The sequence below is a fragment of the Eschrichtius robustus genome, chromosome 11 (assembly GCF_028021215.1).
Source record: "Eschrichtius robustus isolate mEscRob2 chromosome 11, mEscRob2.pri, whole genome shotgun sequence".
Taxonomy (NCBI): domain Eukaryota; kingdom Metazoa; phylum Chordata; class Mammalia; order Artiodactyla; family Eschrichtiidae; genus Eschrichtius; species Eschrichtius robustus.
The window spans coordinates 63059267-63072196 of NC_090834.1; the positions used below are offsets into that span (position 1 = coordinate 63059267).

The 12930-nt window shown below is 46.2% G+C and overlaps 2 protein-coding genes across 3 annotated transcripts in view; one reads left to right on the forward strand and one right to left on the reverse strand.

Annotated features, from left to right (window-relative positions):
- Positions 1 to 12930, forward strand: part of ANAPC15 (anaphase promoting complex subunit 15) — a 70222-nt gene that overhangs the window by 28272 nt on the left and 29020 nt on the right. The window lies entirely within an intron of this gene.
- LOC137771716 (folate receptor alpha) lies at positions 1816 to 5791 on the reverse strand. The gene is made up of 4 exons (XM_068555301.1): positions 5630 to 5791; positions 2589 to 2777; positions 2253 to 2388; positions 1816 to 2102 (listed from the first exon to the last, which is right to left on the reverse strand). The coding sequence occupies exons 1-4, from the start codon at positions 5789 to 5791 to the stop codon at positions 1816 to 1818; spliced, it is 774 nt and encodes a 257-aa protein (XP_068411402.1).

The window sequence follows — 12930 nt, forward strand, 5'->3', positions numbered from 1 at the left end:
GGGGTGTAGAGGGGGAATTAATTTGACATGATATCTAAGTGGAGGAGGGGGGCTTCCAGGCCACTGAAGTTTGGTTTTTCCAGCAGACACCATGGAAGAGCATTAAAGGGTTGGAGAGGGGATGTCACATAATAAGACATTTTTAGTGTTTGTTTTCACTTTTTAAAAAATGTCCATCAGGGCTTCCCTGGTGGCACAGTGGCTGAGAATCTGCCTGCCAATGCAGGGGACACGGGTTCGAGCCCTGGTCTGGGAAGATCCCACATGCCACGGAGCAACTAAGCCCGTGAGCCACAGCTACTGAGCCTGCGCGTCTGGAGCCTGTGCTCCGCAACGGGAGAGGCCACGACAGGGAGAGGCCCGCGCACCGCGATGAAGAGTGGCCCCCGCTCGCCGCAACTGGAGAAAGCCCTCGCACAGAAACGAAGACCCAACACAGCCAAAAATAAATAAATAAATAAATAAATTAATTAATTTAAAAAAAAAAATGTCCATCAGATAGTGAAACTCCAGAGTGAAAGTGTGATGGTAAATAGGATACCTGCAGTCCTCAAAGTATCTCCCTACAACATACTTATTAATTACAAAGCGGGGGAAAAGTAATGGAGAAACCTGGCAGAACCAATCTCAACCAAAAGATCAGTTAACATCATCAGGAGTGGGCAAACCCAACACCATGTGCCCCCCATCATGATGCACCAAGAGGACACGGTATTGCTTTTGGGATACTTGTGTCAAAAATTCAGAACCTCAATCTGATGAGGAAACAGATAAACCCAAAATGAGAGTTATTCTATAAAATAACTGGCCCATGCTTTGTAAAAATGTCAAGGCCATAAAAGAACCTCCCTGCCTCAGATATCCATCAGTAGGTGACTGAATTAAATGTGATCTATACATAGAACTGAATATTGCCCAGCAATGGAAAAGAATGAATTAGATCTTTGTAGATCAATATGGAAAGATCTCAAAAACTGTGTTCTCATGGTAAGAAACATGGCAAGTGAAAACTGCACTGAGATGCCCTTTATCCCACCTATCAGTTTAGAAGAAAATCAGCTTAGCAGGAAATTCAAAGTTTAACGCTACACTGTGTTGACCAGATTGTGGGGAAACAAGGCTAGTGGGGGCCACATTGATATAACCCCTGTAAAATTGTAACTATCAAAATTATAAATCCAAATACTCCTTGACCCAGCAATCCCTCTTCTGGAATTCAATGCTATAGCATTCTACTATGTGCATGATTTTTCATTGTAGAATTGTCATTTTTAAAAAATGGAGACAGTGCAAGTGTTCATCATGGGGATCTGCCCACTGATATCTCCATCCCAGCCCACATCTAGTAAGGGAAGGAAAGGGAAAGAAACTTTCAGGAGCCTGGTAACTTATCTGCCAATCTCTCCCCAGCTTCCCTCTACCAATTCCCTTGTTCCCTTGTGGTATAGGAGGGGGCATGAGGGGGAAGGCTGGTGCAGAAGTAAGAGCCCCAGGCTAAGGGATCAACTTCTACCCCCTACTTGCTGCCGAACTTCAAGCTAGTCCCAGTCCCGCTTTGGGCCTCTCAAGAGGAATGATGAAGCAATGAGGCATGCCCCCACCCCCAACCCACTCATCCCCAAATTATTTATAAGGCACAGGACACACATAGATATATCTATTAGAATAGGCTGTCAGAGGATCCCCACAGGACCTTGGATCAGGAACCAATGACCAGGGTATTGTGAGTCCTCCTCATCTGAGAGAGTGGAGCTGGGCTGAGCTGAGGTTGGGTGCAGGCAAGGAAGGTATCCAGGTGTCGGCAGTGGAAACAGCTTAGCCAAGGAACCAGCGTTGCAGTATCTGGGTGAGGTTGAGCAGGAGAGGTCCAATCCCCTGGGGCATGGCCCCAGAATTTGTGGTCTCAGCATAGAACTTCGCCACCCCCTCATTGGGGTTGCCCTGGGCCGGGTCGAACCACATCTGGATGCAGCGGCCGCTGCCCCGGCCATAGTTGCTGACTTTGAAGGAGTGACTCCAGATTTCATTGCACAGAGCAGCAGACGTGGGGAAGTAGAAGTCAAAGCGGTGGCAGGCAGCTCTCACTGGGCACTGGTTATACCCTATGGGGAGGATGGAAGACCTGTAGCCACTGGGTCCAGACCCATCTCTTGTTCCACCAGCCCCACAGCCTCAAATCTCCATATACTCGTTCCACACCCCCCTCCACCTCCAAACCCCTCCCTCCCCCCCGCCCCCGCCCAGGCCCTCACCTGAGGTCCAGTTCCAGCCCTTGTGCCAGTTGGTCTTGCAGGTGTAGGAGGTGCGGCAGTCTTCCCACCAGATCTGACAGTCCTCTTTGCAGAGGGGCACGTTCAGGACCCGCTCTTTGCGCCAGCTCTGGTTCACCTGGGGGGAGCGGGGGGAAGGGAGGGCTCGATTCAGCCAGGGATCTCAGCTGCTACAGCCTTGATGGGGTCCAGGGCTGGGGGAGGGGGCGGTGCCTCTTCCGCCCTCAGTCCAGAATTCCTGGACCGCGCCCTCCCTGCAAGTGGCCTGTGGGCCCTGCCCTCTGCTGAGGTTCATGTCTGTGGGGATGGTGCCCATACCTCCTGGATCCAGGGCCCCAGGTTAGGTGAGCACTCGTAGAGGCAGGTGTCCTGAATAAAGTGGCGCTTGCAGGCGGGCTCCATCTTGCCACAGTGATCCCAGTTGAATCTGTACAGGTAGGAAATATCCTTATGGGCTTCTTGGCTGGTGTTGACGGAGCAGCAGGCGTTCTTCTTCCAGGGACTGCACTGGGAGGGGAAGACATGGGACTAAGTCCTTGACCCACCATGGCCATCTCCTCTAGATCCTGGTTCCTCTGCCTCGGGTAGGTCACCCAGAGGAGCCCTCGCTGGGGAGGCTGCCTCTAAGCCTGGCCTTGAGGAGCCCTCATGGTGGGGTAGAGGCAATAGTAGTATTGACTTTTAACAGAAAGAAACACAGGGGATGTGGGAGACCTGGGGAACCATCGTCTGGGGGAACAATTATTATTTGTACATCTCTAAGCAGTTTACAAAGTTATTTCACGTTATCTGGGTTATTTAGATTACTCATTTTGCACTGAGACAGTATGAATTGAGTGCAGGCACTGTGCTGGGTGCTGCGAATACTGTAATGAACAAAATAGATCAAATCTCTGCCCTCCTTGCGCTTATGGTTTTAGTTAGGGGTGGGGAGGGGGGAGACAGAGAACACTGGGGGCACTGAAAATAGCAGACGCAAAGTCCCTGAGGCTTTTGCACTTTATCTTCTCAGTAACCCAGTTATGGAGTAAAAGGTCGTTACTCCGATTTTTACAGAGCTTAAGTAAGCTGCACCCCTTGTGGATGGTAAGGTTAAGGTTTTACCTCAGGACAGAGAGGAGAGGGAGGAGTCTGGTCTTGAGCTGTGGTGAGGCGTGGAGGGGAAGGGGGCCAGTCTGGCTCTCTCAGGGTCTGGAACCCCAGGCGAGGGGACTCCTGGTAGGTCTTAAAAGCAGCGGGGCACAGAGGGGCAGTGACCACACATAGGCCTGAACATGGGCCTGACTAAACATGGGAGGCAATCCTAGAAAGGTGAATTCAAGGCAGGTAAGATGGTAGAAGTGGTGGAGATTTCTCTTTAGAAATTGCTGGAGGCTGGGAGTCAAGAGCTGAGCGATCATGAGCCAATTGCTTAAAATGTCTGAGATGAACTCTAGCATCCAGGCTCAAGTGAGAAGGGAGATGTGACAGGTCTGGGCATTCAGGAGAAACTAAGGAAAATCCCTGAGGGTGGATCCAAACCAACCCCTCTGCAATAACCCAGCCCACGCCCGGGGCTGCTGCTGCAGAACCTGCTTCCAGGCCTCCCCAGCTTCGTGCATGCAGTTCCTTAGGTGCCCAACTCTTGGTCGCCCTGCAAGACCCCATGCACCTCATCCCCGACCTGCCAGCCAGGGTCAGGGGTTTCTGCCTCCAAAAGAGTTAGTTAATATAATGAAAAGTGGGGAATTCCCTGGCGGTCCAGTGGTTAGGACTCCGCGCTTTCACTGCCAAGGATGTAGGTTCAATCCCTGGTCGGGGAACTAAGATCCTGCAAGCTGCGCTACACGGCCAATAAATAAATTAATTGACTAAATTAAATATAATGAAAAGCACTTCCTGGCCTATGGTAGAGACTCAGCAAAACCAGTCACTACCATATAGCCTACATCCCTCCGAATTACAATCACCTGACTCCCTCCAAGGTCTGTGTCTGCATCATTTCTTGGCAAAGAGGAAGTGCTGCTTAGCGTTCTTTAAAGCAACCTTTAGAACTTAAAAAGTTCTGGGAATTCCCTGGCGGTCCAGTGGTTAGGACCCTGCGCTTTCACTGCCAAGGGCCCAGGTTTGATCCCTGGTCAGGGAACTAAGATCCTACAAGCCGCGCAGTGCGGCAAAAAAAAAAAAAAAAAAAAAAATTCCTAAAAAGAACTTTAAAAGTTCTAAAAATGCAGTGATGGGTATGGACTTTCAGTTTGGGGAGATGAAAAAGTTCTGGAGATGGATGGTGGTGATGTTTGCACAACAATGTGAATCTACCTAATGCTACAGATCTGTACACTTAGAAATGCTTAAACAGCAAATTTTATGTTATGGATATTTTACTACACACACATGCACACACACACACAGCAAATGAACTGTTGGAAATGACTCAGAGGTAATGGGCTGCTGGACTTCCCTCTTTTCACCTGGAGCCCCTGGAAGCAGTCCATGCCAGGCTTTCCCTGGGAACACCCCAGCCCTCCAGCAGTGTGAAGCCTTGTAGGGAGCAGAGGGGGGTGACCGTAAGGAATGAGATATCGGCATCTCTCATGAGCCTGGAGTTCAACTTCAAGCTCAGATTCTCTGAGCTGCTTCAGGAGCCTTCCCTATGAAATGGGAACTCAGGCCTCACCTCCCCTTCTCTGTGTGCAGCAGTATCCTTGGCTCTGGCCACACTAGACTTGCCACCGCTTGTGCTGTCACCCTCCAACCCGTGTACATGCTGTCCTCTGCTAGGCTGCCTTTTCCTTCTTTGTCTTCCTGGAAAACTCTTGCTCATCCTCCAAGGCCAAGGCCAATGGTCCCTTTACTTGGAAGTCTTCCCAGCATATCTGATTTGTCACTGTCTCGTCAGGACCTAATGGGGGGTGGGGACCTGGCCAGTTTGTAGTTATTTGTCACATCGTGACCATGAGGGACGTGTCTCTTCTACCTTGACTTTGAGTTCCGTGGGCTGGCACATAATGAGGTTGGGAAAGGTTCCACCAGTCCCTCTCCCGGCACCTGCTAATGACTGGCTTCTCAGTTCCCACATGTACCTGTGCCCTCTGTGGGCCTATTTCCTCATTTGTATAAGTAGAGACCACCATCCACCTACCAAGGAGGCCTTTTGGACATATTCACGACAAGGTGTGAGGAAAACACTTGGCCCATGGAGGGTGCTAGATAAATAGTCACCCCAGTATTCTAGTGGCCTCCTGAGAGAGGTCCACCAGGATCACCTCAGCCACCCTGCTGCCTCCATCACCTGCCAAAGCTGATCTTCCCATCTCCCTAACTTCTCCCCTTTTTGGGGTCAGCCCTCTCCCCTACCCCAGACCCCACTCCATCCTCACCTGGTCATGTAGCTTGTCCTCAGGGCCTGGCTTTGTCTTGTGGTGCTTGGCGTTCATGCAGACGTTGAGCAGGTCTGTCCTGGCCTGTGGAGTCCCGGACTGGGCACCCCATGCAGCAGCCACCAAAGCCAGAAGCAGCAACTGTGTCATCCGCCAGGCCATGTCCACCCACTTCTGCCAGAAAGCCACCGTGAGACTCTTGGTCAGATTTCCTGTCTCCCCCGCCAGCCCAGATCTTCTGGCCTCCCCACCCAGCTTACCCCACAGCACAGATGAGCCAAGCGATGAACGGCCTGGAGAGGTCTGGGCCAGATGGTAGGAATCCACCCCCGCCTGAGGACATTTTAACACTAGCTTGCTCTGTGACGTGGAGGGAGCCACCACCCCTCTCTAGACATCCCCTTCCGGATTTTGCCAGCCAGTATTTCACCCACAATCAGAGGGTCCCGCATAAGAGGAACCACAGGGCATGATCTACTGATGGGGTTGGGGAGTGAGAGGAGGGGTGCCAGACAGGCTCTGCTTCTGCTTCCTCAGCCCATTCCCACTAGCCCAAAGCAGTCTAGGTTTAGGTGCCCAGAGATTGCCAGTGGGGCAGACAGGAAAGCTGACCCGGGGCCAGATGAAGGCCACTGAGCCATTCAGTTCTTGCTTAAGGTCCTGGACCATGTGCCAGGGGAGCTGGGAGTAGGGGCAGGGCTATGTGGAAAGCCAGTGAGACTGCAGGCCCAGAGAGCTAAATAAACCCCAGGTCCTTACACCTCGGCAACCCTCTCCAACCCCCGCGGACGGGTCTTGGGAAGTTCCCCGGGCAGAGTCAGGCCTAGACCTGGGGGAAGGCCAAGAGGTAAGGGGAATGTGGAGAAGAAACTGAGACAGAGTAGTGGGTGGTGGGGCACCAGAGGAAAAGCCTGAGAGAAACCAGCCTCCCAGGGCACCGGGGAGCTCCCACCTTGCCTCTCCCCTCCTGCCTTTCCTCCCTGTGCTGCCCTTACCTCTGCCCTCAGTCCACCTGGGATGGTAGAGTGTCTCCCCACCTCCCCACACTTTTTTATAAGCCCATCCTGACTGCTTGATCAGCTGCTCTGTCAAGGAAGGCTGGAGGCTTTGTCTAGGAAACAGCTCAATGGTCTTTCAGTTAGGGGCCAGTTAAACAAATGATGGTACATACACACAATGAGATTTAACCTGGTGAAAAAGAATGAGAAAGCTCTTGATGTACAAATATGGAAAACTTTCCAAGTATATTGTTAAGTGAAAGAAGAAAGGTGTGTACACTTATGGTCAATTAAACTACAACAAAGGAGTCAAGAGCATACAGTGGAGAAAAGACAGTCTCTTCAATAAGTGGTGCTGGGAAAACTGGACAGTTACATGAAAAAGAATGAAGTTAGAACATTCTCTAACACTATATACAAAAATAAATGCAAAAAGGATTAAAGACCTAAATGTAAGACTGGAAACCATAAAATTCCTAGACGAAAACATAGGCGTAACACTCTGACATAAATCGCAGCAGTATTTTTTTGGATCTGTCTCCTAAAGCAAAGGAAATAAAAGCAAAAATAAACAAATGGGACCTAATTATATTTAAAAGCTTTTTCACAGCAACGGAAGCCATCAGCAAAACGAAAAGAGAACCTACTGAGGGAATTCCCTGGCGGTCCAGTGGTTTAGGACTTTGCGCTTCCATTGCAGGGGGCATGGCTTCCATCCCTGGTTGGGGAACTAAGATCCCGAAAGCTGTGTGGTGCCGCCAGAAAAAAAAAAAAAAAGACAACCTACTGAATGGGAGAAGAGATTTGCAAATGATATGGCCGATAAGGATTTAATACCCAAAATATATAAACATCTCCTACAACTGGACACCAAAACAACAAACAACCCCACTTAAAAATGGGCAAAGACCTCAATAGATATTTTTTCAAAGAAAACATGCAGATGGCCAACAGTCACATGAAAAGATGCTCAACATCATTAATCACCAGGAAGATGCAAATCAGAACCACAGTGAGATGTCACCTCACACTTGTCAGGATGGCTATCATCAAAAAGAACACAAATAACAAACGGTGGTGAGGATGTGGTGGAAAGGGAACCCTCATACATTGTTGGTGGGAACGTAAATTGGTGTGGCCACTGTGGAAAACTGTATGGATGTTTCTCAAAAAACTAAAAATAGAACTACCATATGACCCATCAATTCCACTCCTGGATGTATATCCAAAAAAACAAAAACACTAATTTAAAAAGATACATGCACCCCAATGTTCATAGCAGCATTGTTTACAATTGCCAAGATATGGAAGCAGCCTTAGTGTTCATCAACAAATGAGTGGATAAAGAAGACGTGTACGCACACACGCACGCACACACACACACACTGGAATACAACTCAGCCATAAAAAAGAATGAAATTTTGCCATTTGTAACAACATGGATGGACTTGAAGGGTATTATGCTGAGTGAAATAAGTCAGAGAAGGACAAATACTGTATGATATCACTTATATGTGGAATCTAAAAAATACAACAGGGAATTCCCTGGCAGTCCAGTGGTTAAGACTCCACGCTTACACTGCAGGGGGCAAGGGTTCGGTCCCTGGTTGGGGAACTAAGATCCCACATCCCACATACCTCAGGGCACAGCCAAAAAAAAATTTTTTTTAAATAAAATAAAAAATACAACACACTAGTGAATATAACAAAAAAGAAACAGACTCACAGATATAGAAAACAAGCTAGTGGTTACCAGTGAGGAGAGAGAAGGGGGGAGGGGCAACATTGGGGTAGGGGCTTAAGAGGTACAAACTTTTATGTGTGAAATGAGCTACAAGGATATATTGTATGGCATAGGAAATATCGCCAATATTTTATAATAGCTATAAATGGAGTATAACCTTTAAAAATTGTGAATCACTATATTGTACACCTGTAACATATAATATTGTACATCAACTATACTTCAATTTTAAAAAAAGAAAGGTGCAGAAAGGTGACAATAGAATGCAATCTTTTGTGTAAAAAAGGAGGAGGGAGAATATATGTGTTTGCATAAGAAAATTTTGGAGGGAGTTCCCTCGTGGCCTGGTGGTTAGGATCCCGGGCTTTCACTGCCATGGCCCGGGTTCAGTCCCTGGTTGGGGAACTGAGCTCCTGCAACATGCACAGCACAGCCAAAAAAAAAAAAAAAAGTAAAGGAAGGAAGAAAGAAAGAGAATTATGGAAAGGTACAAAAAAAAATTGTTTTAAGTGGTTGCTTGGGGAGAGGGCACGGCTTAGGGATGAGACTTTCCTCTGTAAACCTTTCTATGCTGTTTTGATTTTTGAACCATGTGAATATACATATACCTTATTGAAATATACATGTATTTATGTATATTTATATAAATAATACAAAAGGTTGAATGGAAAAATAAGATACAGAATGATGCATCTGATTTGATACCATTTATGTAAATTTGAGTAACATGATTAACAATGTAAACAATGCTACATATCAGTTATGGATGCTATACATATGTTTACAAAAGTATAAACATGAGGCTACCAATAGTCCTAGTTCCTTGGGTATACTGCCAGAGAAATTCTATGCATTTATGCCACACATATCCCATTTTTATGCACAAATGATGGCATACTGTTCTATGCTTTCCATTTTTGGATACTTTTACTATACATTTATGCTTTTCACAAAAGAAACAAAAACCTCGTGAAATCAAATTATCCACACTTAAACACTAGAGTATTATTGTCACATTTGATAGCATAACCTTCAAGTTACTTCTTTGTGCTTTGTACTGTCTGAAATTAATTCAAATGCTCTCTGTGGCAAAAAATCCTTTCATTAACCATTATAACAAAAAGTTAAGAAGGAAAAGTTCACTTTTGCAAGCTAAAAGTGCTTGATTCTCAGTCTTCATTTCTCAAACATTATTGCAGACAGTAAAACTGCTACCTCACTTAGGAAGACAAATGGTACTGCTCTGGGTTTTTTTTTAGTAATGTATATGGATATTTTCCCATTATGATTTGGGAAAACCTCCAAATCCTGTCATCACTTACTCAGCTAGTAGAATGCCTCTCCAGGGGGCAGGGTCTGTGGTTTCAGTCCTGTTCTCAGTACATGGTCCTGCTGCAGGTAAGTCTGAGGTGACAAGGTCAGTGTCCGGTTATGAGGTGCTCACCTTGCCCCATCTGCCTGCCCAGGGCTCCATCAGTGCTGAGTGCTGGACCACAGTCAGCAGTACCCGGCCCTCCTTCCATTGTACCAGCCTGTGATCTTCAGTGTGTTCCTGGTCTTCGTATCTTCAGTTTCTAAATAGGGACGTGTATGTCTATCTGTCTTCCTTCTCTTAGGAGCAGTTTGAAAGTATTATTTGTAGCCTACTAAACATTAATGTACATAATCACACTAGTAGTCATATACTGAGAACTACTTTATACCAATTAGAATAATAGATGCTTTACTTACACTGTTGTATCTTGTAATCCTCACAACACCCTGCAAAGTTGACATTATTCCCAGCATAAGGATGAGGAAATTGAGGCTCTGGGAACTAGCTGAATTCCCAAACAGCTAGAAAGTAGAGGAGTCAGGATTCAACCCAAGTGGGTTTAATTGCAAAGCCCATGCGTTTTCACTGTAATACCATCTCCAGATCAAATGTTTTATTTTCCTACCTTACCTACAGGAAATTTAGCTGAGAAACCACAGCCTGTGTTTACTTTTTAGAACAATCTTTAGAGCCTCTCTCTCTCTCTTTTTTTTTTTTTGGGCCGTGCCATGAGCGGCATGCGGGATCTTTGTTCCCTGACCAGGGATCAAACCCAGGCCCCCTGCAGTGGAAGCGCAGAGTCTTAACCACTGGGCCGCCAGGGAAGTTCGAGCCTCTCTCTCCAGAAACCTCTTAGACTGTACAGTTATTTTTTTAGTTCTGCTAAGTTTTGCCAAATAATGCAAATAAGGGAAATATATTTTAGAAATAAGAGTACCGTGTCACCCCATTCCAACCAGAGATAAGCTTAGAAGTTCTTTCTAGTCATATTATCAAGCAGGTATACAAATCATAAATGACACAAAAAGGAAAAACATAAGCTTTCCTTTGCCTTTTTGAAAAAAGCTAAGCAAATACACAAATAAATATATAAAGGCAGTCCATGCCTGCATCAATGATGAGAGTATGCTGGAGAAACTCCCTGGTGGTCCAGTGGTTAGGACTTGGCACTCTCACTGCCAACGGTGCAGGTTCGATTCCTGGTTGGGGAACTAAGATCTTACAAGCCACGTGGCGCAGCCAAAAAAAAAAAAAAAGTATGCCAAGAACCAAGGGTTATGATTATTCTAATCTCTTTCCCATGTGTGATGGGTTAAAAAAAAGGAACAAATTCTTTGACTATTGAGAAGTGAGGTCTGTGTCCCCTTCACTTGAATGTAGACAGGCTCTGTGACTGCTCTGACCAATATTATATGGTGAAAGTGACACTCTGCCGGTTTCTAGCTCCAGGCCGTAAGGGACTGTTATGGACTGCATGTTTGTGTCTCTCCAAAATTCGTATGTTGAAACCGTCTATCTCCCATGTGATGATATTAGGAGGTGGGACCTTTGGGACCTGATTAGGGTTAGAGGAGGTGATTAGTATTAGATGGGATTAGTGCCCTTATAAGAATCATGAGAGAACTTGCCTCATTCTGCTCTCTACCATGTCTGGATACATTAAGAAGTCAGCAGTCTGCAATCCAGAAGATGGTCCTCACCAGAACTGGCTGTGCCGGCACCCTGATCTCAGACTCCCAGGCTTCAGAATATTACCAAGTCCAAGCTTGTACTGCTTGCCACATGACAGGACAGTAAATTGAGAGATGAGTTTTTGGGGCAAGGAGTAGCAACTTTATTTGGAAAACTGGCAGGCTAAGATGGTGGACTAGTGTCCCAAAGAACCATCTTACCCGAGTTTGAATTCAGGCTTCTTTTATACTAAAAGAGGGTGGAGAATATGGCAGGTTGTTGCAGACTTCTTGGTTCAGGAATCCTTAGTTCTTGCAGCTGTCCAAAGTCTGCTCACAATGTTCCTATAAACCTGCAACAAGGCAATGGTTATTTTCTTTTCTAAATTAATTCATTTATTTATTTTTTTGCCACACCATGCGGCTTACAGGATGTTAGTTCCCCTACCAGGGATTGAACCCACACCCTTGGCAGTGAAAGCATGAAGTTCTAACCAGCAATTGCTATTTTTTGTTCTGCAACTTTTTTTTTTTTTTAATATTTATTTATTTATTTGGCTGCACCGGGTCTTAGTTGCGGCATGTGGGATCTTCGTCGCCACGTGTGAGATCTTTGTGGTGGCACCCAGGATCTAGAGTTGCGGCATGTGGGAATCTAGTTCCTTGACCCGGGGTCTGACCCGGGCCCCCTGCATTGGGAGTGCCAGAGTCTTAACCACTGGACCACCAGGGAAGTCCCTGTTCTGCAACTTTTTATCTCTATATGAAGGGAAAAGTGTTATACCTTTAAAGGTCAGAGCCTCCAGAATGGGCTATCATGTATATTTCAGGCTATAGGCAACGTTCTTTACAAAGGTGCAGAGCCAGTGTGAGTAAGCATGGGCAGTAGAGCACAAGGGTTCGAGCTAAAGGAAGAGATCTGACATGGAGTCAGGTTTGTTCTTGTCTGTTATAAGAACTGTGAGAAATAAATTTTGGTTGTTTAAGCCCCCCAGTCTATGGTATTCTGTTACAGCAGCCCAAATTGACCAAGACAGGGAGTGGCAGCTTCTACTTCCTGTATTTTGGAATACTAGCTCTTAGATCCCAGAGACACCATGTAAGAAGACTGACCACCCTGCAGGAGAGGCCACATTGAGAAGCCCAGGGACTACATAGAGAGGAGGGGGCCTCAGTTGAGGCCTGCCTTCCAGCAATTCTTGCCCAAGTGCCAAGCACATGAATAAAATCATCTCGGATGCTCAGGACCAGCTCAGACACAAGCTGAATACCACCAAGTTTGACCCCAGTCACTGCAACGTGGAGCAGAAGGATTATCCTGCTGAGTCTTGCCCAAATTCCTGGCTCACAAAATCTTGAAATATTATAAAATAGCTATTATTGTAAACCACTAAGCATATTTTATTTTTTAATCTTTATATTTTGTAATAATCTTTGACTTACAGAAAAATTGCAGAAGTAGTACAGTTCCTGTATACTTTTCATCCAGTTTCCCCAAATGTTGAAATATAACCAGAGTACAATCATAAGAAATCAGGAAATTGGCTTTGATTCAATTCTATTAATTCATTTAT